The sequence below is a fragment of the Geotrypetes seraphini genome, chromosome 10 (assembly GCF_902459505.1).
Source record: "Geotrypetes seraphini chromosome 10, aGeoSer1.1, whole genome shotgun sequence".
Taxonomy (NCBI): domain Eukaryota; kingdom Metazoa; phylum Chordata; class Amphibia; order Gymnophiona; family Dermophiidae; genus Geotrypetes; species Geotrypetes seraphini.
Genome location: NC_047093.1, coordinates 104958352 through 104984859, shown reverse-complemented (window position 1 = coordinate 104984859; position 26508 = coordinate 104958352). Strand labels below are relative to the sequence as shown.

The following is a 26508-nucleotide window of genomic DNA, read 5'->3' as shown; positions in this document are numbered from 1 at the left end:
AGTGACGTGATCATATTTTTTTGCTTTATGAATGAGCTTTATTGCAGAGTTTTGAATTATCTGAAGTCTCCTTTTTTCTTTTTGGGATACATTGATTAACAAAGAGTTACAGTAATCTAGTTTAGAAATGATCATGGAATGGATAAGAATATTGATGGATTTAGGCTCTAGAAATGATGAAATGGATCGTATCAGGCGAAGTTTATAGAAACAAGATTTAACAACATGACTAATGTGACTATGAATATCTTCCCACCTCCATCCCTCTGTCCTCTGGACCCACTCTGCAGCAGGAGTCCTCTAGCAATGGCTTGGGCATCATCATCGACTCTACTCTGTCTTTCAACGACCATAAAAATTCCTTGGCAAAAAAATGCTTTTTCAGCCTTCACATGCTGAGGAAAGTAAGATCCTATTTCCATCAAAATCACTTCACCGTCCTCGTCCAATCCATCATCCTATCCAGATTGGACTACTGCAACTCAATCTACCTTAGCCTTACCAAGAAAAACCTTCTTAGACTTCAGCAGATCCAGAATGCTGCGGCTAAGCTTATCTTCGCTAAAAGTAAATTCAACCATGCCTCACCGCTCCTGTCCAAGCTCCACTGGCTTCCAATTAACGCCAGGGTCCACTTTAAATGCGCCTGTCTAACTTTCAAAATCCTTCACGGCATCCTCCCTCCCCTTATCCCACTCTCCTGGAACTCCTCAAATCTTAATACTACCAGATCCACTCACAAACTAAAACTATTCATCCCTTCATTAAAAGGCATCTCCCATGTAGGAAAACTAGGGTCCTCCCTCCCCTTCATATTTACTGAGCTCTGGAATAACCTTACCTCCCCCCTTTGGATCCTGAGCTCTCTCCAACTTTTACGCAAACATCTGAAAACCTGGCTGTTTTCAAAAATGTAATATTCACTCCATCTTTGGCATCCTATGCCCCCCACATATTCCTCTCACTTTATCCTTTAACCTTCATTGGCGTTCCTTTCTCTTCTAACTCTTGTAAACTGTGCCGAGCTCTGCGATTGTGGAGAGGATGCGGTATATAAACCTAAGGTTTAGTTTAGTTTAGTGATTCACAAATCATAGAGGATTCTAAGAAACTATGATCTTCTATACTTTGGGTAATGATCTGGCCAGTGTGATGAGCTCACAGGGCAGGGGAGGGATGAGAAAGGGCCTGGGAGGATTCTGGGGGTCCTATGAGTGTTAGAAGTTTTTTTAATCATCAACCACTGCAATAAAAGCTCTAACATGGCTTGATAAAGGGGGCCTTTATGAAGTGCCCCTGTACATCTCCTATTGAAATTGGCTTTTGGAGCTACTTCTATTTGATGATAGTATAATTGGTTTGGGGCATGATTCTGTATGGATAACGGTCACTGACAGTATCAGCGTTGGAAAGCCACAGCCTCTGGATCAACAGAGGGATTTGTTTCTTGGGATCATAGAAAATGGTGTTCTCTTTTTCTTGAATATTAATGAATGTTAAATTATACACTAACCCCCTCTTTTACAGAGGCACGCTAATTGATTTAGCGCTTGCTAAATGCTAACATGCCCATTATAGTCTATGGATGCGTTAGTGTATAGCATGCACTAAATCGGCTACCGCACCTTAGTAAAAGGACCTGGAAGTGGTTGTTACCTTAGTTCCAGTATTCCAGTTTATAATGCTATGGTTTTTCACTTGATCACCAATAAAAATTATTTTTAAACATAAAATAGCATACATACTCAGTACTGCTATATGGATAGGTGGTGGCTCAGAAAGTTCTTGTTGCTGGTAACTATCCCCTAATTCTATAAAAAGAGCTGAAAAGTCATACAAATTTAGGTTTGCACCCCAATTTGCATATGCAAGTTAATTGAAAAAGCTAATTAGTGCCAATAATTGGTGTTTCAGCAAACAATTATTGACACTAATTAGAATTAATTATAAGTTACATGCCTAAATTTTACACGAGCCAAATAGGTGGTACAGAAATGGACAGATTGGGAGCAACTTCTCCTCCCACCTCAGCCTCATAGGTCTTCTTCCTTTGAAATCTATTCCATCCATCTATTCACTCCCCTGCCTCTCTGAGTAGTGGCCATTTGTTGACCCCCTGAAAAGTCCCTTTCTTCCTTTTGCACTGACTTTGACTCCTGGTTTTCTTGAATCTTCATCTCCTTCCCTCATTCTTGGTGATTTCAGTATTCACGCTAATAACCCCTCTAGGTTCCTTGCTTTCAGCCTTCAGCTGTGCTCCACCCCACCTACATACCAGAATGACCACTCCTTTGATCTTGTCTTCTTCTTCAACTGCCCAATTGTCAATTTATCCACCTCAGTTCTTCTCTCTGACCATCATCTGATATCCTTCACAGTTAATCACCCTCCCCAAGACCTAGCCAAACTCCACCAATATATTTAGGAATCTTCAGACTGTTGACTACTATCTCATCATCCCTTATCTCAAACACTATGTTATGCAAGTCTGTCAATGAGGTTGCTTCTTTCTATAATGCTCTTGCTTCTTCCATTCCATGTTCTGTAAGGCATACCAAAACCCAGCCCTGTGCCCGATCTGCTAAACATCTTTGGCTAGAATTGCTTTCTCCTGCTGACTTCATGCATTTCAAATTCCTGCTGATCTCTTTCCAGCCTGCTCTTTCACTTGCTACTACATCTATTTGACAAATTCTCTTGGATCCAACCCCCACCATCTATTTGCCACATTGAACTCCCTACTCAAAGTGCCCTTACCTACAACCCCCTTCACTTTCTCCCAGACTGTGGCCGAGTACTTCTATGACAAAGTTCACAAGATTAGACTTGAGTTCTCAACCTGCTCACCTCCACCTCTCTCTACCCTAGTCTATTGTGTCAACCTCCCTTCAACCTTTTCTGCCTTTTCTTCCTTTTCTGAAATCACTGAAAAGAAAACTGTACATTTTTTCACCTCCAAATTTTGTTCCTTTGACCCACAAATCTGTCATCCAACTTATCTTTCATATCCTCAATCTTTTACTTTCCACTGCAACTATTATTGATGATTTCAAACATGCCATAATTATGCCATGTCTTAAAAAAAACCTTTACTGAACCCTACTTGCCCTTCCAATTCTACGTGACCTTTTTCACCCAAGTGTGACAGTCCAGCAGGGGGGAAGCCATAGCAGCAGATAGAAAGAGCTAATTTGCATAAGATCCTACAAAGGCCCCTGGGAGCTGTCCATTCCCCCTGAGTGAAGTAGGGTGCTGAAAAGGAGAGCTCCAGCACAGAGAATTGGAAAAAAAAAACCAAACAAACAAGAGCTCCTTTGGGAGCTTGGGTGATCCTCAGGAGGAAGAATTCTGGCTTTATCTTAATTCCCAGTAAGCCCTCAATACCAGTACTGACTGGTGTTGACAGGGGTCCCAGTGCACTAGAAAATCAGAATGACCAGCTGGAGCTAAGAGACTGGTGACCAGAGGGTCTATGGAGCGATCAGCATACTAGTGGAGTCCTGGCTGACAGTGGCCTGGTGGAGAAGGTGGAGTGACTAGAAGGGTAAGCAACTGGGAGAGTCTTCATGGAGAAAGAGTGAGCAACTAGAAGGAATCCTCAGGGAGAGTCTTCAGTGCGTGTATCCAGGAAAAGATGACTGATGGACTAGGAGAGTCCACAGAGCATGAGTCTGGGAAAAGATGACTGAGCAACTGGGAATGGATTTAGAAGAAAGAATAGCTGGAGGATCTAGGGGGACTCATGCTTGATGACTGGCAAAGAGTGTCCAAAACTCATGGGGACCCAAAAGGCTGGGGATCAGAGGACCATTGGTAGCCTCACAAGGAGTTAGAAGAGTTTAGGTCCTAGGCTAATGGGGACTGATAAGTGACTAAAGCTGCCAGAAGACCCAAAAGAAAGCAGCCTATAGACCCTGGCATTGGCCAAAGGTGACTGGTGAGAGACCAGAGGAGGGACATGGTACCAGAAGCTGCCCAAATACCTGGAGGTTCCAATCAAGGGTTGGGGAGAATCCAATGATGACCAGGAAGTGTCTGGAGGATCTGGTCATGTATTTTAGTGGAGTGTGAGTGTTGTGTTTTAACACTGCCTGGTGGAGAGAATGAAGACCAGATGTGCCTGGGGATGAAGAAATGATGGGTGATGACCACTTAGTCTGATCACACCAAGCTACTTGAATAGTGGATCACTAAAATAATGAAGGAAGCGATAGGCATTAAGAAAAATTCATTCAGGAAATGGAAAAAGGACAAAACTGAGGAGAACTGGAAAGAGCACAGGAAGTATCAAAAAGAATGTCACCGTGTGGTTCGAAAAGCCAAAAGAGAGTATGAAGAGAGGCTAGCCAGGGAGGCACAAAATTTCAAACCGTTCTTCAGATATGTTAAAGGAAAACAGCCGACTAGGGAGGAGGTGGGACCGCTGGACGACGGAGACAGGAAGGGAGTAGTGAAGGAGGAGAAAGAAGTCGCGGAAAGACTTAACATGTTCTTTTCGTCTGTATTTACAAACGAAGACACAACCAACATACTGGAACCTGAGCAATTCTTCAATGGAAATCAAGCAGAAAAATTAACATCCATGGAAGTGAGCCTTGAAGATGTGCGCAGGCAGATAGAAAAACTAAAAGCTGACAAATCCCCGGGTCCGGACGGAATCCATCCAAGGGTTCTGAAAGAATTAAAGGAGAAGATAGCGGAACTACTGCAGCAAATTTGCAACCTATCCCTGAAAACAGGAGTGATTCCGGAGGATTGGAAGATAGCCAACGTCACGCCCATCTTTAAAAAGGGATGAAGAGAGTCTCATCTGGTTACATTACAAGCAGTGTCCTCAACAACAGTTAAAGATTCACATATCACTCATATGAAATTTGAGAAATTGGAAAACATTTTAAGGGCAAAAAATTTACGATTTGTTAATTTTCCAAAAACACAACTTTTGTCTCCAGACATATTGATTCGAAAATATTTTAAGGAAGTATTGGGATTGGATGATCCAGAGAAATTGCCCTTAACAAATTTATACTACATCCCACAGAGGAAGAAAACTCCTGCTGATTTAGGAGTAGATCAGTTGGAACAAATTGAATTTGATTTAACTGGTTTCCTGGAAGATTCTCAAGATATAATCCAAACTAGATCTACCATATTGGTATCGTGTGTAAGAGAGAGTGATAAATCTTTAATTATGAAAGCTTATTTTCGTAATAAGTAAATAAAATTTTGCGGTGACAATGTGTTGATTTTTCCAGATGTAGCCCAAGCTACACAATTGAGAAGGAAAGCTTTTTTAGCTTTGAAATCAAGGGTGTTAGCTTTGGGAGCTACATTCTACTTGAAATTTCCATGTAAATGCTTAATAAAATTTAAAGAATGTGAATATGTATATTGGGACTCAATTCAGTTGGAACAATTTTTACAACTTCACGAAACTAAATCAGACACCACGTGAATTAGTATTTGGAGTTCTAGGTTTGTAATACACCATAAATGTTTGATTTTTGGATCAGGATTATATAGAATGTATTGACTAGTTTTATCAGGATATTCTTCCCAATTATGTGGACTAGAGGAATTTGATGTAATCCCCTTTTATAAAAGAGGTGTTAATGTATAACAACTTTTTCTTTTTCTATAATTTTCCTTTCCTTATTGTTATCTGTAAAAATGATAATGATGAAAATTTGATAAATTAAAAAAAAAAAGGATCAAGAGGTGACCCAGGAAACTACAGACTGGTGAGTCTCACCTCGGTTCCGGGGAAAATGGCGGAAGCACTGATAAAAGAAAACATCGATGAACATTTGGAAAGAAACGAACTTCTGAAAACAAGCCAACATGGTTTCTGCAGGGGGAGATTGTGCCTAACTAACTTATTGCACTTCTTCGAAGGAATTAACAAACAGATGGACAGAGAAGACCCCATAGACATCATATACCTGGATTTCCAAAAAGCCTTTGGAAAGGTGCCTCACGAGCGTCTACTTCGGAAACTGAAGAACCATGGGGTGGACGGAGACGTACATAGATGGATCAGAAACTGGTTGGCGGTTAGGAAACAGAGGGTAGGGGTGAAGGGCCACTACTCGGACTGGAGGAGGATCACGAGTGGTGTTCCGCAGGGCTCAGTGCTCAGGCTGCTCCTATTTAATATATTCATAAATGATCTAGAAACAGGGACAAAGTGTAAGATAATAAAATTTGCGGACAACACCAAACTATTTAGTGGAGCTCGGATAAAAGAGGACTGCGAAGAATTGCAAAGGGACTTGAGCAAACTAGGGGAATGGACAATGAGATGGCAGATGAAATTCAACGTTGAGAAATGTAAAGTATTGCATCTGGGAAGCAGAAACTCGAGGTACAACTATACAATGGGAGGGATGTTAGTGAACGAGAGTATCCAAGAAAGGGACTTGGGGGTAATGGTGGACATGATAATGAAGCCGACAGCACAGTGCGCAGTGGCCGCTAAGAGAGCGAATAGAATGCTAGGTATAATCAAGAAGGGTATTACAACCAGGATGAAAGAAGTTATCCTGCCGCTGTATCGGGCGATGGTGCGCCCGCATCTGGAATACTGCGTCCAATATTGGTCGCTGTACCTTAAGGATATGGCGTTACTCGAGAGGGTTCAGAGGAGAGCGACACGTCTGATAAAAGGGAAGGAAAACCTTTCATACGCTGAGAGATTGGAGAAACTGGGTCTCTTTTCCCTGGAGAAGAGGAGACTTAGAGGGGATATGATATAGACTTATAAGATCATGAGGGGCATAGAGAGAGTAGAGAGGGACAGATTCTTCAAACTTTCAAAAAATATAAGAACAAGAGGGCATTCGGAAAAACTGAAAGGGGACAGATTCAAAACAAATGCTAGGAAGTTCTTCTTTACCCAGCATGTGGTGGACACCTGGAATGCGCTTCCAGAGGACGTAATAGGGCAGAGTACGGTATTGGGATTTAATAAAGGATTGGACAATTTCCTGCTGGAAAGGGGGATAGAAGGGTATAAATAGAGGATCACTGCATAGGTCCTGGACCTGTTGGGCCACTGTGTGAGCGGGCTGCTGGGCACGATGGACCTCAGGTCTGACCCAGCAGAGGCATTGCTTATGTTCTTATGTTCTTATGCTGTTCAAACTGCCATTGTCTTAACTTTCTTTCATCACGAGTTATTCTTAACCTGCATCAATCAGGCTTTTGTCCTCTTCACTCTATGGAAACTGCCCTTGCTAAAGTTTTCAATGACCTGCTCCTGCCAGATCCAAAGGTCTCTAGTCTATCCTCATTCTTCTTGATCTTTTATTAAGTTTAATACTTTTACAATATCATACAGATATCAGGGAAAAAAAGGGTTTCCATACAAATTTTCATTTCAAGAAATAATACAAAAAAAAAAAAAATCCTTTACAAGCCCACTCAAAGGGGAGACATATTGCTTATTTTCAAGTAAATTTTAAAGGAAAACAAAGAAATGGTTAAGTTCCAATGAACTCAAATCATTCCCAACTAAATTTAGGACATTTTGACATTCCTACCCTAATTCTTCTTCTTGATCTTTCTGCTGTTTTTTACACTGTTGATCACCACCTACTCATTGTAAAACTGTCCTCACTTGAGTTTCAGGGTTCTGTTATTTCATGGTTTTCATGGCAAGGAGGGGATCTATTTTTTATTTGTATCAGCAAATTAATGATGATGGTACTGTACCGGTCCTATGCGTTCTACTTATGGCTGGACTAACTTGGATGGTTTTTCTTATATGCAACTCAGACATTGTGTGAGCTCTTTGCCAACTTTTAATTTACTTATTAAGGTGTATGAGCTTTTGTCAGAAATATATTGGTTAGAAGCTCAATTGATAGTACCATTGAAATACTTCAGACACTCTTATAGATTTTTCTCCATCTTTAGACTATACCAAAGTGGCCCAGGCTTGGAGTGTGAAGCTACAAATCAAATTGCAGGGTCCCAATATACGTCGTTTCTTGAAATTATTATATAGATTATTACCTGATATATCATATTTTGAAATGGGATATAAATTTCTTTGTCATTTATATATAGTGCCTTGTGGTGCTTATCGTGCATCACTCGTTTCTGAAGGCTCTTGCCCCAAATGTTGTCATCCTAAAGCCACTTTATCCCATATGTTTTGGTTCTGTCCTTCGGTGCACCGATTTCAGTCTGTCGTTTTTTCTAGAGTTGGTGATATGTGGAACACTAGATGGCATTGTAACAGTTATAGTTTATTTTGGTTATTTGATTTGAAACATCCAATTCCCAGAGGACTTAAAGGTTTTCTGAAAAGAGTCTACTTTCAGGCTTGAAGATCATCCTTTCTCTTTGGATTAAATCATTACGTCCTACATATAGCCATTGGCGTTCCAATATGCTCTATCTTTTAATTATGGAAAGTATGTCTCTCTCTGAATGGGACACGAAGAAGGGATGAGTGTTGCTCATGCTTTGGCAGCTCTTTTTAAATACGTTATCTCTTACAGCAAGAAGTCGTGTTTTGATTGATTGTTATTGATTTAAAGATATTTGTTTTTTGTTTTTGTAGCAGTTCTGGGAGAGGGGAGGGAAGATGGTAATATGAAGAAATGGGGTTGGTTATATTTTGGTATTGTATTGTTACAATGTTTATATTTATAATGATTATATTGTTGTAATATCTGTATTGTCACATTGATGTATTGTTACAATGTTTATAGTTACATTTGAAAACTAATAAATAAAATAGTAGAAAAAAAATCCAACTGAATTTAAAAATAACCCATGCTTCCACTGACTCACAGATTTACATCTCTACACCTGATATTTCTACAGGAATCCAGGCCCAAGTCTCAGCCTGCCTATCCAACATTGCTGCCTGGATGTCTCTTACAAGTGCATTCACTCTGCAGCTCCTCAGTATCTCTCCTCTCCTTATACTCCTCTCCAGGAACTCCGTTTATTGGGTAAGTCTCTATTAATCATACCAATCTCCTGTACTGTACTAAACTTCTCTACTTTTAAGAAACTTTTGAAATTGCATCTATTTTATAAAATGAAATATGAATGTTCAGCGCTTATGTTTATCATATGATTTGAATGATGTCTCATGGAGGGGTTTTGTAATTGTTTGTTATTTATGAATGTTTGTAATGATTAATATGTATGTATATTTTTGTAACCCACTTTGCTAAAAGTGGGATATAAATGAATAAACTATAAACTACTATCTTCAGAATCCACCCCTTCTATTTTTCTACACTGTATGCCTAGAACAGACTGCTTGAGTCGGTACGTCAAGCTCCATTTCTGGCAGTGTTCGAATCCAAGCTAAAAGCCCACTGTTTCAAGGCTGCTTGTAATGCCTAACTCAAACCCACTTGTCAAGAAGCCAATTCTATTTTGCCCCCCTCTTGTCCTGTTTGTCTGACAAGCAGGATTGTTTATCACATGGTTATTGTAATATACAGTGCTGCATACATCTGACAATGTTATAGAAATTATAAGTAGTAGTAGTAATAGCAGCATTGCTTTAAGTAATGCACGTAGTTAAAAAATAAGTGCATCTGTGCTTAACTTTATGTATGGGTATCAATTATGGTCTCAGTGTAAGACATTGACTTAAATAACCAAAATAAATCCTCAATGTCCCTTATATTCTTTATATTGATAGATAAGATTACTTCAGGGCCTGAGATCTGCCATTGGGTGCCAGAGATTTCTATGGTCACCGTTTCACTTTGGCTTATGGCCTCCTCACTAGCCCCATCATACTTTTTTCATGTTTTCATATTTTTTATATATAAAGTGCTCAGTGCAGTATCAAAAATTTAAATATGTTATTTCTTAATGTAAAAATCTTGCAGTAATTCAACAACTTATGTTAAATCTTTCCTATTAGTAACATCAGGAAGGGACCTGTCATTCGACATGTTTCGCCCTCAGACTGTATCAAGAACAGTCCCCCCCTTTTCAAGTTTTCTTGCGCCATCCCGATCTGCATAAGTTTTCTTTAAAACTCTTAAAACAGAAAAGATTTAAGATAAGTTAAGAACATAAGAACATAAGCATTGCCTCTGCCGGGTCAGACAATGGGTCCATCGTGCCCGGCAGTCCGCTCCTGCGGCGGCCCCCAGGTCCATGACCTGAAAGATTTCCCTACCTAACCTAAAATGTCCATACCCTATTCGCTCAATGTCCTGTAAGGTAAACCTCTATCTGTACCCTGTTATCCCCTTTGCTTCCAGGAATTCATCCAGTCCCTTTTTGAACCCCAGAATTGTACTCTGTCTTATCACCTCTCCGAGAAGCGCGTTCCAGGTGTCTACCACCCGTTGAGTGAAGAAGAACTTCCTTGCATTCGTTATGAATCTGTCTCCTCTCAGTTTTTCTGAATGACCTCTTGTTTTAGTTGTCCCTGCTAGTCTAAAGAATCTGTCCCTCTCCACCTTCTCTATGCCTTTCATGATTTTATAAGTCTCTATCATGTCCCCTCTCAGTCTCCGCTTTTCCAGGGTAAAGAGCCCCAGCCTGTCTAACCGTTCGGCATATGAAAGGTTCTCCATACCCTTTATCATCCTCGTTGCTCTCCTCTGGACCCTCTCGAGTTTTCGCGAAAAGCAAATTTGATCACGTCTCACCACTCCTGTCTAAGTTCCATTGGCTCCCAGTAATCCCCAGGATCCACTTCAAATGTGCGTGTCTGGCCTACAAGATCCTACATGGCATCCTTCCTGCCGTTATCCCTCTATCCTGGAACTCCCCAACTCCTACTTCCTCCAGATCCTCCCAAATTTTTAAACTATCCTTCCCTTCCATAAAAGGTATTTCCCATGTAGGCAAACTTGGGTCATCCCTCCCCTTTAGAATCACTGAGATCTGGAATAACCTCACCTCCCCTCTCCGAACCTCAAGCTCCCTCCAACTCTTCCGCAAACACCTAAAAACCTGGCTATTCTCAAAACTGTAACACTTCCCCCCTCTTAGGCCTCTCACCTTCCCCCTTTACACCTAACTCTTTAATCTCTCCACTGTAGTTCCTCTCTCATCTTTCTTCCTGTAAACCGTGCCGAGCTCCGCATTCGTGGAGATGGTGCGGTATATAAACCCAAGGTTTAGTTTAGTTTAGTTTAGTATTGCCATGTCCTTCTTGAGGTATGGCGACCAGTATTGGACGCAGTATTCCAGATGTGGGCGCACCATTGCTCGATACAGTGGCAGGATAACTTCCTTCGTTCTGGTAGTGATACCTTTTTTGATAATGCCCAACATTCTGCTCGCTTTTTTTGAGGCCGCTGCACATTGCGCCGCCGGCTTCATTGTGTTATCCACCAATACCCCCAGATCTTTTTCTTGGCTGCCTTCCCCGAGTACCCTCCCTCCCATCGTTGTTGAATTACTGCAAGATTTTTACATTAAGAAATAACATATTTAAATTTTTGATACTGCACTGAGCACTTTATATATAAAAAATATGAAAACATGAAAAAAGTATCGGTTCTATTTTTCTATTTATTTATTCCATTTTCTATACCGTTCTCCCAGGGGAGCTCAGAACGTTTTACATGCATTTATTCAGGTACTCACGCAGTTTTCCCTGTCTGTCCCGGCGGGCTCACAATCTGTCTAATGTACCTGGGGCAATGGGGGGATTAAGTGACTTGCCCAGGGTCACAAGGAGCAGCATGGGTTTGAACCCACAACCTCAGGGTGCTGAGGCTGCAGCTTTAACCACTGTGCCACACTCTCCCCCTGATGGGGCTAGTGAGGAGGCCATAAGCCAAAGTGAAACGGTGACCATAGAAATCTCTGGCACCCAATGGCAGATCTCAGGCCCTGAAGTAATCTTATCTATCAATATAAAGAATATAAGGGACATTGAGGATTTATGTTGGTTAACTTTATGTATGGGCATTTGCACCACATTTTCATTGGTGCACATAGCCATGCCTAAAGTTAGGTATGGTTCCCAGGTGTAAACACTTTTCTATAAACTGTGCAGACTGGATGGGCCATTTGGCCTTTATCTGCCATCATGTTTCTATGTTTAACTTTAAAAGCAGCTTATAGAAAAGCATCTTTTATTGGTGCTGATTTTTTAGGTGCTATATATAGAATTTACCCTAGTATGCAGAGTGACAGTATTCAGCCACTGTACATAACAGCTATTCGGTTTACATTAAGATTACTTTTTCATAGGCCTAACTATGGATAGCATGAGCTTAAGGTTCACAGAAAGGGGGCTTTATACATTTAGGGCTCCTTTTACTAAGCTGCGATAGCATTTTTAGGGCGCGCAGAATTGCCGCGCGCGGTAAACCCTCGCTATGCACCTAGAACTAACGCCAGCTCAATGCTGGCGTTAGCATCTAGCGAGCATGGCAATTTAGCACGCGATAAGCATGTGCTAAAACCGCTAGCGCAGCTTAGTAAAAGGAACCCTTAGTGGAGGTTGCTATATACAGTGGTGCCTCACACAACGAACTTAATTCGTTCCAGGAGCAAGTTTGTTATGCGAAAAGTTCGTTGTGTGAAACGCGTTTTCCCATAAGAATACATGTAAAACAAAATAATTCGTTCTGCAGCCCTACCCGCCCGATCGCAGCGTTCCGCCATTTCCCTCCCTCCACCTCACCTTATATGCAGAGTTTGCCAGCTTTCTTTTTCACCCAGCCGCACGCTTTCAAAAAGCTGTGCACGCGCAGCTGCTGGAGTTGATCAATGTTCTCCTCTCCTGCAACTTCCTGTTTCCGGTTGCGTCAGAGGAGAAGATTGAACAACAGAGCATCTGCGCATGTGCTGCTCTTTGAAAGTGTGTGGCTGGCCGAAAAAGAAAGCCGGAAAACTCGGCATCTAAGGTAAGGTGGAGGGAGATGATGGAACACTGCATTCAGACAGGAGGGTGCTGCTGTTCCCGGCTCACATTAGGAAGCGGCGAGAGTAGTTCCGCCCCCCCCCGGGCCCCTCGGGCGACTTCGTTGTGTGAAACGAAGTCCGTTGTACGAATCAAGACAAGAAGTTCGTTGTGCGCAGCGTTCGCTGTGCGAGGCGTCCGTTATGCGAGGCACCACTGTATTTATGTCCTTTTGAAAATTGACCTGATTATTTTTACTGTTAATATAGGCTGCTGGTTACATTACATCACATCTACAGTATCTCATAGAAACTGGTGATTTCTCCTTTCCTTGTATGTTTGCTTTTTGTTGTTTGTATGACTCAGTGTAGGTTTCCGAATTGCTTTTTTGTACACAGGGATTAAAAAGAAATAACATACAGAAATCTCATCAAACTTGCCAAACTCCAAGGTTCCATATTTGTCTATAGGTGGCCGAATGTACTCGCAGTATTCATCATTCTTCACCATCTCCAGCTGCCGTACACAGCACACATATGCCAGGCGAGTCTGAATCTCTGCCATATTCAGTACCTATGAGGTCGTGTATACATATCAAGATGTCATTGCAAAGTATGATCAAGTTTAGAATGAACACAATGCATTTTAATTATGCTACATATGTATCTCCTTTTTCAAGGTCATCCTTTAAAGTGAACCGGGATACACCTTTGGGCACTGCTGAGCCCCTACAAACTCACTACAGTCCTGGAAGTTCTTCCAGTTGGAAGAAGGGTTCAAAAATAAGGCCCAGATTTTCTATCTATGAGCATTACATGATGCCCTTCTGTTCTAACACCCCAATTTCACACTTGAAACAGCAGGTACAGTTTAACATAAAACTTACAATTTTATTAATGGAATAACAATACAGTAGTAAAATGACCACAGCATAAGTACAATCAATGAGGTAAACTTGGAAACAATGAATTGAAATCTACTAATAGTACTAATATGAAACAGTATGAGCAATATACACACATAACAGCTTTGTACAGTCGAATAATCATATAACAGAGAATTGATCACTGTCAACCCCCACTAAAATAGACAGCATATAATAGTACTATAATATACAGCATGGATAATATAGATATAATAACATCTGCATACTAATCATGAAATATTTAATAAGCACACATTAGAACATTCAAACAACATATACAGTAAAACCTTGGATTGCGAGTAACTTGGTGTGCGAGTGTTTTCCAAGACAAGCATAACGTTTTTAAAAAATTTAACTTGATAAACAAGCGTTGTCTTGCAATACGAGTATGTACAGTATATGCGCATGACAAATGAGCTGATGGTTCTTCGCTCTCTGACACTGCAGACTGTTCTAAATAAGCACAGTCTTTCAATATAAGTACGTAAATGCGCGTCACGTCATCACAACTGAGACATTGTTTCTGCTCTCTCTCTGACGCTGGAGTGTAGTGACTGCTCTATAGTTTTTGGGTTGTGGAACGAATCATCTGAGTTTCCATTATTTCTTATGGAGAAATTTGCTTTGCTATACGAGTGCTTTGGATTACAAGTATGTTTCTGGAATGAATTATGCTCACAAACTAAGGTTTTACTGTAAATATATAAACTGTAAGCTTTGTAAGTATTGTCGGAACAGCATATATATATATATATATATATATATATATATATATATATATATATATATATATATATATACATACACATACAATACTAGTCTTTAAGCTCGTTACATTAACGGGCCTCTGCCTTTCTTTCTCTCCCCTTGGCCCTGTCCACCTCAGTAGCATGTTCCCTCTGACGCGATCACGTCAGAGGGAACGTGCTACCATGTGGAGAATGGCCTGCGAGGTTCGCTACAGGACAGGAGCGGCAGCGGCGGCAGGAACCATGGATGGAGGGAGGGGAAGAGGAAAAAGAACCTCAGCAGGCCGCTTTGAACAGGAGCGGCAGCGGTTGTTGCGGGAGGGGGGGAGTCGGCGACGTGCAGGCCACTGTGAACAGGAGCGGTAGCGGCGGCAGTAACATGAGCCCTCCTCCCGCCATCCACCGCCAGCGCCGCTCCGTGTCACCCGATGCGCCTAACTGGCGCATGTGCCTCAAGCCGCAGCCACGGATGGACACAGTACACATAAGGTCCCCACATCCTCCTAAGTGCGCATGCGCGCTTAGAGGATTATTATTATAAATATATATATATATACTAGTATTTTAGCCCGTTACATTTACGGGTGCTAGAATATATGTCTGTTTGTCTTTATTTCTGTCTCTCTCTCCCTCCCGCTGTCTTTCTTTCTATCAGTCTCTGTCCCTGGCCCCCTTTGTCTGTCTGTCTTTCTGTGTATCTCCCTGCCCCTGTGTCTTTCTTCTTTTCTTTCTGTCTCCTTTCCTCCCGCTGTCTGTCTGTCTTTCTAACTATCTGTCTCTCTCCCTGCCTCCTATGCAGCAGCATTTCTCTCCCACTACTTCCCTGTGCAGCAGCCAAAGCAGCATTCCATCCCTCCACACCACTTCCCTGTGCAGCAGCAGTAGCGTTTCTTCTATCACCCTTTCCCTTCCCAAGGTCTGTCCGGCTACCTTAGTCCCTTACCGCCCCCCCCCTTCCCTTCCCGCGGTCCTGACTACGAACCTGGTGATTCCAGCAGCATGTGCAGCAGTCTTCACATGCTGCTTCGGGTCCTTCTACTGCCCTGATTTACTCTGGCACGTCCCTGAAGACACCATCAGAGATGCAGCAGAGCAAATCAGGGCAGTAGAAGGGCTCGAAGCAGCGTGTGAAGACTGCTGCACATGCTGCTGGAATCGCCAGGTTCGTTTTCGGGACTGCGGGAAGGTAAGGGGGGGGCAGCAAAGAACTCGGGTCCTGGGCTGCGGGGTCAGTGCAAGAGCCGGGGCGGAAAGTTGCTGGGCTCCTCGGGTCTGTCGCGGAGGTTGGGCCGGCTCCGTTTCTCGGTTCGTCCCGGGGAGGAGGAGGAGGGGGCAGGAGGCGCTCTTTGTGCCCCAGCCCTTCGGAGGGTGCGTGTGAGTAGCCGGGAGGCCTAGGCGGTGACAGGGGCTGCGGCGGCTGTCTCCGAGTGACACCAACTCTCGCTTCTCCTTTTCTGTCACTCCCGGACCGCTGCCCCGCGCCCTCTGACGACTATGGTACACTTTTATTTTCCCCCTCTGTGGCTGCCTCTAAATGTCCCGCCGCCAAACGCGCCTGTCGCGTCTCTAGCGCACCTTCGGATACGTAGTAAGCGCACATGCGCACTCTTGCCGGAACATCCCGACAGATCAGATCTCAGGGAACATGCAGTGAGAGTGCGCATGTGCGCTTAGCGTTTTATTATTATAGATGTAATGTAATGTAATGTAATGTAATTTATTTCTTATATACCGCTACATCCGTTAGGTTCTATATATAGATATAGATAGATAGATATATAGATATCTATCTATCTATCTATATATATATTTTTTTTTATATATATGATGCTAATGTTGTTCCGACAATACAATGAGATGATGTAGCCAAAGATCAAATGTAGATATATAGCCAAGGACAAGATGAGTAGTACAAAGACAACTGGGGTAAATAGATGGATAGCTAAGCTCAAGGCAAGTTCTATATATGAGGAACTGATATGAGGAACTGGTCTGTTAAAGCTAGTATGCTTTTGGTATGTACATTGCATATCTGATAAAAATATTAAGATAGCCATGCTGGGTCAGACTGAAGTCCAACAAACCCAGCATCCAGTCAGTTGTTAGTCTGGGACACAAGAATCTGGCAGATCTCCAATAGAAGATCTATTTCTCATAGTTTATTTTTACAGATGAATAATGGTTCTCCCAAGTCTAATAACTTTTTATTGACTTTTTATCTAGAAACTCGTCCAATCTTTTTTGAATCCTACTAATTTAGTATTCTTGACTAAATCTCAGGGCCCACCCAGTTTGGGGTGATGTCTGCTCACCCAACAGTAGAGGCCTTTGAGAAGACCAGCATCGGGGGAGCAGGCTGAGCTCCCATGGTCCCTGCATCTCCCTCTCTTCTATCACTTCAACAGGTCAGCAACAGCAATTGCTACACCCTCCCTGCCACTCCCTGCCACTGTCCTCTGCCACGTTCTACCCCAACTTCCTGTTTCTGCCAGGGCAGGACACATCAGAGGAGAGGCTTGCAGGTTAGTAGCAGAGAGTGTGTAGCAATTATTGCCTCTGAACTGTTGAAGGACAGCATTAGTTGTAAGTAGGGTGGGGGAGAGAAGGAAGGAAAGATGCTGCATTCAGGATGAGAGGGGTGAGAGACTCAGTGTAGGTGTCAACATGGGGACATGTGGTGAAGGGGAAGAAGGGAAAGATCCTGTAAAGGGGTGTAGAGAGGTGAGAAAGAGAAAATGTTGCATATGGGTTGGAGGGGAGGAAGAGATACTGCATGGGAAGGGATGAGAGATGAGAGAGGGAGAAGCATTGGGTCAAAGGGGTGGAGGAGAGGGAGAGAAGGTGCATGGGGAAAGAAGGAGAATTGTTAGACAATGCAGACATCTTGAAAGAAAATGGGAAAAAACAACCGAGAACACACGAAAACAACCTGGAGAACACTGAACAAACAATACAAACAAAACCTAAAAGAAAAAAGAAAGGCATACTATACCAATCAGATAGGCATAGAAATCCAAGACACCCAAAAACTTTTCAAACTACTAAAGGAACTCACAGACACCAAATCCTATCTGGCCACCAAAACCACCCCTCCCCCCCATAGCCAATCAATTGGCTGAATTCTTCAGAAACAAAATATCAACAGCCAGAATCACCTTCAACGGGACACCAAACCACCTCAATGAAATCTTGATACCACCTATAGAAAGCGAGGCCTACGCAGCAGAGAGAAACTGGTCAGATTTCCAAAACACACAATGGCACGACCTAGACAAACTCTACAAAAAATACAATCATGTAGCCTGCGACTTCAACCAATATCCCCCATAACTGTTAAAAGCCGCCAGCACTACATTCTGCACCCACCTCATGCGGTGGATTAGTTACATGCTCACAGAGGGTCAATTTCCACAAGAAGTCGCCAAAATCATCATAACCACTATTCTGAAAGATCCAAAGGGAGCAACAGATCAGCCATCTAATTACAGACCTATAGCCTCAATACCGCTATACGTCAAACTAATGGAAGGCTTCGAAGCAAAACTTCTCACTGAATACTTAGAAACCCACAACATACTTCACCCCTCACAATCAGGCTTCAGAGGCAACTACAGTACAGAAACACTGCTAGTCTCTCTCCTAGACACAGCCAAACAAAACCTAAGCAAAAGCAAAAAAATGCTACTCATACAACTCGATCTCACAGCGGCATTTGACCTAGTAGATCACAACATCCTACTACAAACACTGGAGGCAATAGGAATCACAGGCAAAGTCTACAATTGGTTTGAAGGATTCCTCCGCTCAAGAAGGTACAGAGTAAAAGCAAACAATGAATAATCAGAATCCTGGAATAACCTTTGCGGAGTACCCCTAGGCTCCCCACTATCACCAACACTCTTCAACCTTTACATAGCCACACTTGGCACATGCTTAGACAAACTAGGCATAACATCATACAGCTATGTAGACGATATCACCATCCTCCTGCCTTTCGACCAAACCACCCCCAACACAATGAACAAACTACACATTGTACTAGAAACAGTGTCAAAATGGATGAGACCACAAATTAAAACTGAACCAAGACAAAATCAAATTCTAGAAAGAAATAAAACCCAAACCATAACAAACCTAGAAATAAACTCCATCACATATCCCTTACAACCCAACCTAAAACTGCTGGGAATAATGATAGACAAAGGTTGCACCATGCAACTTCAAATCAGCAAAACGGTTCAGAAAGTATTCGCAACCATGCGCAACTTAAGACAAATCCGAAAATACTTCAACAATGAACAATTCAAACTCATAGTACAAGCACTAATCCTAGGACTCCTGGACTACTACTTTAGCTGTCATGCCCCGCCAACATGCTAAAACAAACAGTCCAAAATACAGCCCTAAGACTAATTTCCATAGCAAAGCAGCAGATGAATCCAGAGACTAGTGGGTATAGCTCACATCGACCAGCAGGTGGAGATAGAGAACTGATTAACAGTTGGCCTTAAAGCCTGGTGCTCCTTCTGTTGCTTCAGTTTTGCTCTATCTCCCAGCAGGGGTGGAGCTACCTTTCTAGCTCCTGGTCTCTGGCTGCTGCCGGATAGATTGGATTGGTGTTCCGTTAGGATTCCTCTGTTGAGACTAGTTCTCTTCAGTAGGTTGGGGGTGCCGGGCTGATTGGTGCCGGCTTTAGGAGGTACACCTGGGCCCTCCCAGGTCCCTGCTCCACCCTCCCCTCCGTTGGATAGAGGGGTTCCTTTCCAGGTTGCAGGACTATTGGCTGGCTTCTCCATTCCAGTATAAAAAAAAAAAAAAAAAAAAAAGGGAGCCTTCCTGCGTGTACTGAGCTGGGCAGGGGTTAAACTCGGCTTCCAGTACATTTACCAACGATTCCCTGGCTTCGGGGGTGAGCGGCTTACCGGTTGGGTGAGTTATTTTTGCTTACTCGTTGGTAGTGGTCCTCGTAGCGTTCCCGGGTGCCGGGCGTCTTCGGGGGCGGAGTCGGCGTTCGGCGGCGTTCGCCGCGTGTGTACAAAAAAAAAAAAAAAAAAAAACGTGAGCGTCGGAGGTTTAGTAAAGCCGAGGGGGGATGGCTGCCGAGGCTGGTCAGCAGTGTTCGCGCTGTGGGAAGCGCCGAACACTGTCGGGTCTGTGCTCTGCCGGGTGCAGGGAAGCGCCGGCAGATGATCCGTTTTTGGCGGCTTGTGAGGCGGCCATTTCCCGGGTGCGGGAGTCTCGCTCAAGGTCCCCGCCGCTCGAAGTCGATGCAGGGGTACTGCAGGACTCGGCCACGGAAGACAGGTGTGAGGCGGCGGGGGGAGAGCCGAGAGCGCTGGAGGCCGGCGTGGGCCCGCCCCTCGGCTCGGAGCAGGGAGGGGGAGTGCCCCTTAACTGGGGATCTTTTTCGCCCGAGTTTGTAAAGTTGCTCCATCATGTGTTTCAGTTGCAGTCCTCGCAGCCTACTCAGCCGGTGCTGGGGGCCGGGCGGTCCCTTGCGGTACCCTCTACCTCTGCGGGGGGGGAGGGGACAGATACCAGACCCACTGCGGGGGCAGCTGGGACCCCGGGGCGGTCGCAGGGGGCTAAGAAGCGCAGACTGGTGTCTGCGGAGGCTGTAGATATTTTGCCCAGGTCGCCTTTCTCTTTACCTGAGTCGTTGGAGGAGGGTGAACTATTGGATTGGGACGAGGAGAGTATCCCGGGTAGGGAGGGGGATGACCCTTCCGCTCTCCGTTTGTTCCATAGAGAGGAGCTTTCTTCCTTTATTTCAAAGGCTTTACAAAGTTTGAACATTGCTCAGGAAGATGCTAAGGTGTCCGGTAACCCCCTGATGGCAGGTACACGTAGGCCGCCTAAGTCCTTTCCGGTCCATGAGGCCATGCAGGAGCTGATCTCGGCGCAATGGGAGGCGCCGGAGGCCAGTTTGCGGGTGGCAAAGGCCATGAGGCTCTTGTATCCGCTTGACCCGACCGAACTGGACAGGTTTCGGTTACCTAGGGTGGACGCTTTGGTGGCGGCGGTGACTAAAAGAACTACCTTGCCGGTTGAAGGGGGCGTGACACTAAAGGATGCGCAGGATAGAAAGATTGAAGCATCCCTAAAGATGTCCTTTGAAGTGGCTGCAGTTACTTTAAAGGCCGCAATATGCAGTTCTTACGCAGCGCGGGCATGTCTGCAGTGGTCACAAGGGATGACCGATAATTTGCTGGAGTCTGGGGGTTCTGTCCCTGCGGAACTGGCTGATTTGGAGGCCGGCTTGGCTTATTTAGCAGACTCCTTGTATGATATTGTTCGGGCGTCTGCGAAACAAATGTCTCTGTCTGTGGTTTCACGCAGATCCTTGTGGCTCCGTCATTGGGCGGCCGATGCAGCGTCCAAGCTCCGGCTGGTGAGACTCCCTTTTAAAGGGGGTTTATTGTTTGGAGAGGAGTTAGATAAACTGGTCAAGGATTTTGGGGATACCAAAACGCAGCGTTTACCGGAGGACAGGGCTAGGCCCCCGGTACGGGCCTCATCGTCTAGACCACGTTTCCGGGATGTGAGGCGTGCCAGGGCTGGTAAACCTTTTTCCAGGTCTGCATCTGGCCCGTTCTCTGCTTCGAGACCTCGGTTTCAGCAGAGAAGTTCCTTTCGCACGACGAAACCCTCTCCAGGGCAGTCAGCCCGTACCCCAGCCAGTCGCACTCCACAATGACGGGGGCTTGGCTCCCTCCGCCCTGCCCTTAGGGGGTCGGCTTTCGGCATTCCGGGCGGAGTGGGCCACAGTCACGTCCGATCAGTGGGTGTTGGACATTGTTTGCGACGGGTACAAATTAGAATTCGCCGCTCCTGTCGTAGATTCTTTCGTGGTGTCCCCGTGCAATGGAGCGGCCAAGGGAGCCGAGGTCCGCAGGACGCTTCAGGTGCTGCTCGATCTGGGGGCGGTGGTACCGGTGCCCCCGGAAGAGGTAGGCAGCGGTATTTATTCCCTGTACTTCATTGTACCAAAGAAGGGGGGGTCCTTCAGACCAGTGCTGGATCTCAAAGGGGTCAACAGATTCCTCAGTGTGCGCCATTTCCGAATGGAAACGGTACGCTCGGTTATTGCGGCGGTAAGACCGGGAGAGTTCCTCACGTCTCTCGATCTCAAGGAAGCGTACCTCCATATTCCGATATGGGCTCCGCATCAGCGGTATCTGCGGTTTGCGATTCTGGGCCAACATTATCAGTTTCGGGCAATGCCCTTTGGCCTGGCGACGGCTCCCCGCACGTTTTCCAAGGTCATGGTGGTGGTAGCCGCTTTTCTACGCAAGGAAGGGATTCGGGTACACCCTTACTTGGACGATTGGTTGATCCGCGCCTCGTCCCGGCAGGAGAGTTTGTCGGTGACGCAGAGAGTGATCTCTCTCCTTCAGTCGTTGGGGTGGATTGTCAACTTTCCCAAGAGTGTTTTGTCCCCATCGCAGTCTTTGGTGCATCTGGGGGTGCGGTTCGATACGGCTCTGGGGAAGGTATTTCTACCCCGAGATCGGGGGAAGAAATTGCAGGCGCAAATTCGCCTCCTTCTCGGGTCGCCCAGACCTCGAGTTTGGGATTATGTGCAGGTGCTGGGCTCCATGGTGGCGACTCTGGAGGTGGTTCCCTGGGCCCGGAGCCACATGAGACCCTTACAGCAGTCTCTGCTCTCTCGTTGGTCTCCAGCTTCTCTGAACTACAATGTGCGTCTCCAGTGGAGTCCTCGAGCGGCTCAAAGCATGCGCTGGTGGCTCCAGGACGGGCATCTTTGGAGGGGCATGCCGTTGGCCACACCGGATTGGGTTGTGGTTACAACGGATGCCAGCCTGCAGGGTTGGGGAGCCCAGTGCATGCACATGTCGGTGCAGGGAAGGTGGTCTTCCCAGGAGGCTCAATGGCCCATAAACTTACTGGAATTAAGAGCGATCCGGTTGGCGCTGCGGGCTTTTCAGACCCTAGTTCAAGACAGACCGACCAGGATCTTTTCGGACAGTGTCACGGCGGTCGCGTATGTCAATCGTCAGGGGGGTACCCGGAGCCCGCAGTTAGCCGAAGAGGCAAGACTTTTGTTTCGGTGGGCAGAGGGGCAGATTCCGCTTCTGTCGGCGGCCCACATTGCAGGGCACGAAAACGTGCAAGCGGACTTCCTCAGCAGAACTCTTCTCGATCCGGGAGAATGGGAGTTGTCGGCTCGAGCGTTCAGCCTGCTAGTCCGTCGATGGGGGTGGCCAGAGATGGATCTCATGGCCTCTTCCCGCAATGCGAAGGTACCTCGGTTCTTCAGCAGACGCAAGGAACAGGGATCGGAAGGGGTGGACGCATTAGCTCTCCCGTGGCCTCCGAGTTCCCTTCTGTATGTATTCCCGCCTTGGCCCATGATAGGGCGGGTGTTGCAGCGCATCGCTCGCTTTCGAGGCAGAGTAATCCTGGTGGCTCCGGATTGGCCACGGCGGCCATGGTACGCGGATCTGATGCTGCTGTCGGTAGGCGAGCAGGTAGCGTTCCAGGTAACTCCGGACTTGCTAACTCAGGGTCCAATATTAATGGAAGATCCGGGCCGCTTTGGTCTTACGGCCTGGCTATTGAAAGGTCACGGCTGAAAAAGAAGGGCTATTCAGAACTGGTGATTTCCACCCTGCTTAAGGCTAAGAGGATTTCAACGTCAGCCTCCTATGCGAGGGTCTGGAGGATCTTTGAGGCATGGTGCGGCAGACACGGAATTGCGCCTTTCCAGGCTTCTCTGCCGGCTATTCTGGCGTTCCTGCAGGAGGGCGTAGAGAAAGGGTTAGCATATAACTCTTTAAAGGTTCAGGTATCGGCCATTGCCTGTTACAGGGGCCGGGTGGCTCGCTCGGCTCTCGCATCACAGCCGGACGTGGTACGTTTCCTCAAGGGGGTTCAACATATCCGGCCGCCGGTTAAGCGAATTTGTCCAACTTGGAACCTTAAACTCGTCCTTGGGAAATTGCAGGGGGCACCTTTTGAGCCCCTGTCAGCGGCCACTTTGAAAGATGTCACACTAAAAACAGTTTTTTTGGTGGCGATGGCTTCAGCAAGGCGAGTATCAGAGCTGCAAGCGCTTTCTTGCAGGGAACCCTTTTTGCGTTTCTCGGAGGCTGGGGGTGACGGTGCGTACGGTGCCGTCCTTCCTGCCTAAGGTTATTTCGTCCTTTCATGTGAACCAGAGTCTGTTTCTGCCATCCTTCAGGAAGGAGGATTGGGGGAAGCGTTTTTTGTCGGTACGGCTCCTGGATGTCCGCCGTATGCTTCTCCATTATTTGGAGGTGACGAATGCTTTTCGCCGGTCGGACCATCTCTTTGTCGCGTTCGCGGGTAAAAACAAAGGGATGGCGGCGTCTAAAGCGTCCATTGCGCGTTGGGTCAAGGACGCTATTGCTTCGGCGTATGTGTTGTCAGGGAAGAAGGTACCGGAGCACCTTCATGCTCATTCCACTCGGGCTTTGGCTACATCTTGGGCGGAGTCCGGGGGGATGTCATTAGAGGAGATTTGCCGGGCGGCCACTTGGTCGTCAGGGAATACTTTTTCAAAGCATTATCGTTTAGATGTAGCAGCCCGTTCAGAGGCGAGTTTTGGCGCGGCAGTGCTGGCAGAGGCGGCATTGGCGTCCCACCCAGTTTGAGTTTGCTTTGCTACATCCCACTAGTCTCTGGATTCATCTGCTGCTTTGCTATGGAAGGTAAAATTATGGTCATACCTGTTAATTTTCTTTCCTTTAGAAGCAGCAGATGAATCCAGAGCCCCTCCCCAAGTGCACGGGCTGTGTGTAGGGTGTTTAGGTCATTAGGTTAGCCGGGGCTATGGTTGGTAAGTGTATTATTTCATTGCTGAAAAAAAAAAAAAAAAAAAAAGGGATAAGAAGAAGAGAAAGACACATTTTCTACTGGAATGGAGTTTTCTGGTTGCTCATTCTCCTATCGGGATGCTTGGGCAAATTGCATAACTGAAGCAACAGAAGGAGCACCAGGCTTTAAGGCCAACTGTTAATCAGTTCTCTATCTCCACCTGCTGGTCGATGTGAGCTATACCCACTAGTCTCTGGATTCATCTGCTGCTTCTAAAGGAAAGAAAATTAACAGGTATGACCATAATTTTACCATACTTGCTGAAAAAATACAAACACATTACCTCAGCTCAGTGGCGTACCAAGGGGGGAGGTCTGCCCCGGATGCACGCCTTAGGGGGGGTGCACAGCCGGCCAGGTCTGGGTCATCCGGTGCTGGTCCGTGCAGGGCCAGCAAGATCGCACTGGGGCCATCGACAGCATCTGGGCTGCTACGGCGATGAGCGGCATCGGCGCCCCCCCCCCCCCCCCGTGACGCAATTCATGATCGGCAACGCCCCCCCCCACGATGACACTTAAGATCGGCAATGGGCCTCCTTCTACCCCCGGCATCAACAGCACTTCAGATGGGCAACGCGGTGCTCAGTCAAAAGCTTCCCTCTGACTGAACTACCTGGGCGGAAACAGGAAGCTGAGTCAGAGGGAAACTTTTGACTGAGCACCGTGTTGCCGATATGAAATTCAGTTGATGTCGGGGTAGAAGGAGGCCCGTTGCCGATCTTAAGTGTCATCGCTGGGGGGGGGGGGGTTCCGATCTTGTTGCCAAAATTGGAAAGGTGAGAGGAAGGGAGAGAGATGGGCCTGTGGTGGATGGAGAGATTAAGAGAAGGGGGCAGTTGATGGAAGTGGAGAGAAGGGGGAGAGAAAAGAGGGCAGATGATGGAAGTTGGGAGAAGGGTGAGAAAGAAGAGGGCAGATGATAGAAGTGGAGAGAAGGGAGGAGAGGGAAGAGGGCAGATGATGGAAGTGGGGAGAGAGAAGAGGGTAGATGATGGAAGTGGGGAGAAGGGAGAGCAAATGCTGAATGGAAGTGGAGAAAGAGAACACATACTGGATGGAAGGAGAGATAAAGAAAAAGGACATAGGCTGGATGGGGGAAAAAGATAGAGTTAGTGAGATAGTGAAGGGGTGAAGGAAAGGGGTGGCATGCTGTGGGTAGACACAGTGAAAAAAGGGAAACTGAGGACTGCATAGTAAGAAAGAATTTAATTTAGACGGAGGCAGAAAATAAAGAAGGAAGACCAGAGAAGGAAAGGGAAGAGAGAGAGGAGAGAGAGATGCCAGAGAACGGGGAAGGTGACAGGGATATCAGATCTGAGCGGAGGAAATGAGAAGAGAGAGATGCTAAAAACCACAGGGGGAGGGAAAGAGAGATGGAACAACCTTACCTCCCCCCTTCGGAACCTGAGTGCTCTCCAACCCTTTCGTAAACATCTGAAAACCTGGTTATTCTCAAAAATCTAACACTTCCCTCCTCATCTAACATCCTAGCCCTCTAACTTCATTCTTTCCTCTGTATCCTCATCTAGCCCTTTCCGTGTAGTTCCTTTCTCATTACAACTCCTGTAAACCGTGCCGAGCTCCACAACCTTGGAGATGGTGCGGTATACAAACCTAAGGTTTAGTTTAGTTTAGTTTAAAAAGGAGAAAGATGCCAGACCATGAAGGAACAGAGGGAAGATGATGGATGCCAGACCAAAGGGGGGGATGAGAGGAGAGATGGCAGGGGGAGACAGACAATTTCTGGAAGGGGCAGACAGTGGATGGAACGGGCAGATGCTGGATTGAAGAGACAGGGCAGACGCTGGAAGGAAAAGAGTGAAAAGAAGATAAAAGCAGAAACCAGAGACAACAAAAGGTAGAAAAAAAATCATTTTATTTCTATTTTGTCTTTAGAATATATCAGATTTGAAATATATATCCTGTTAGAGACATAACTGGGGACTGCAAAGCCCAGGCAGTGCTTCTTTAGCTAGATGGAAGGGGTAGAGAGCACATAATGGAAGGAGGGGATAAATAAAAGGAGGGCACATGATGGGGGGAATAGGATTGAGTTAGGGAAATACTGGACAGGGTAAGGGAAAGAGGTGGCGAGCTGTAGGTAGACAGTAAAAAAGGAAA

At 45.6% G+C, this 26508-nt stretch overlaps 1 protein-coding gene across 1 annotated transcript in view; it reads right to left on the bottom strand.

The window, feature by feature from the left end:
* Positions 1–26508, bottom strand: part of PNPLA7 (patatin like phospholipase domain containing 7) — an 864087-nt gene that overhangs the window by 62486 nt on the left and 775093 nt on the right. The window contains exon 32 of the mRNA XM_033959965.1: positions 13274–13426. Within this exon, the coding sequence (XP_033815856.1) occupies positions 13274–13426 (153 nt within the window). The remainder of the gene's footprint in view (positions 1–13273; positions 13427–26508) is intronic.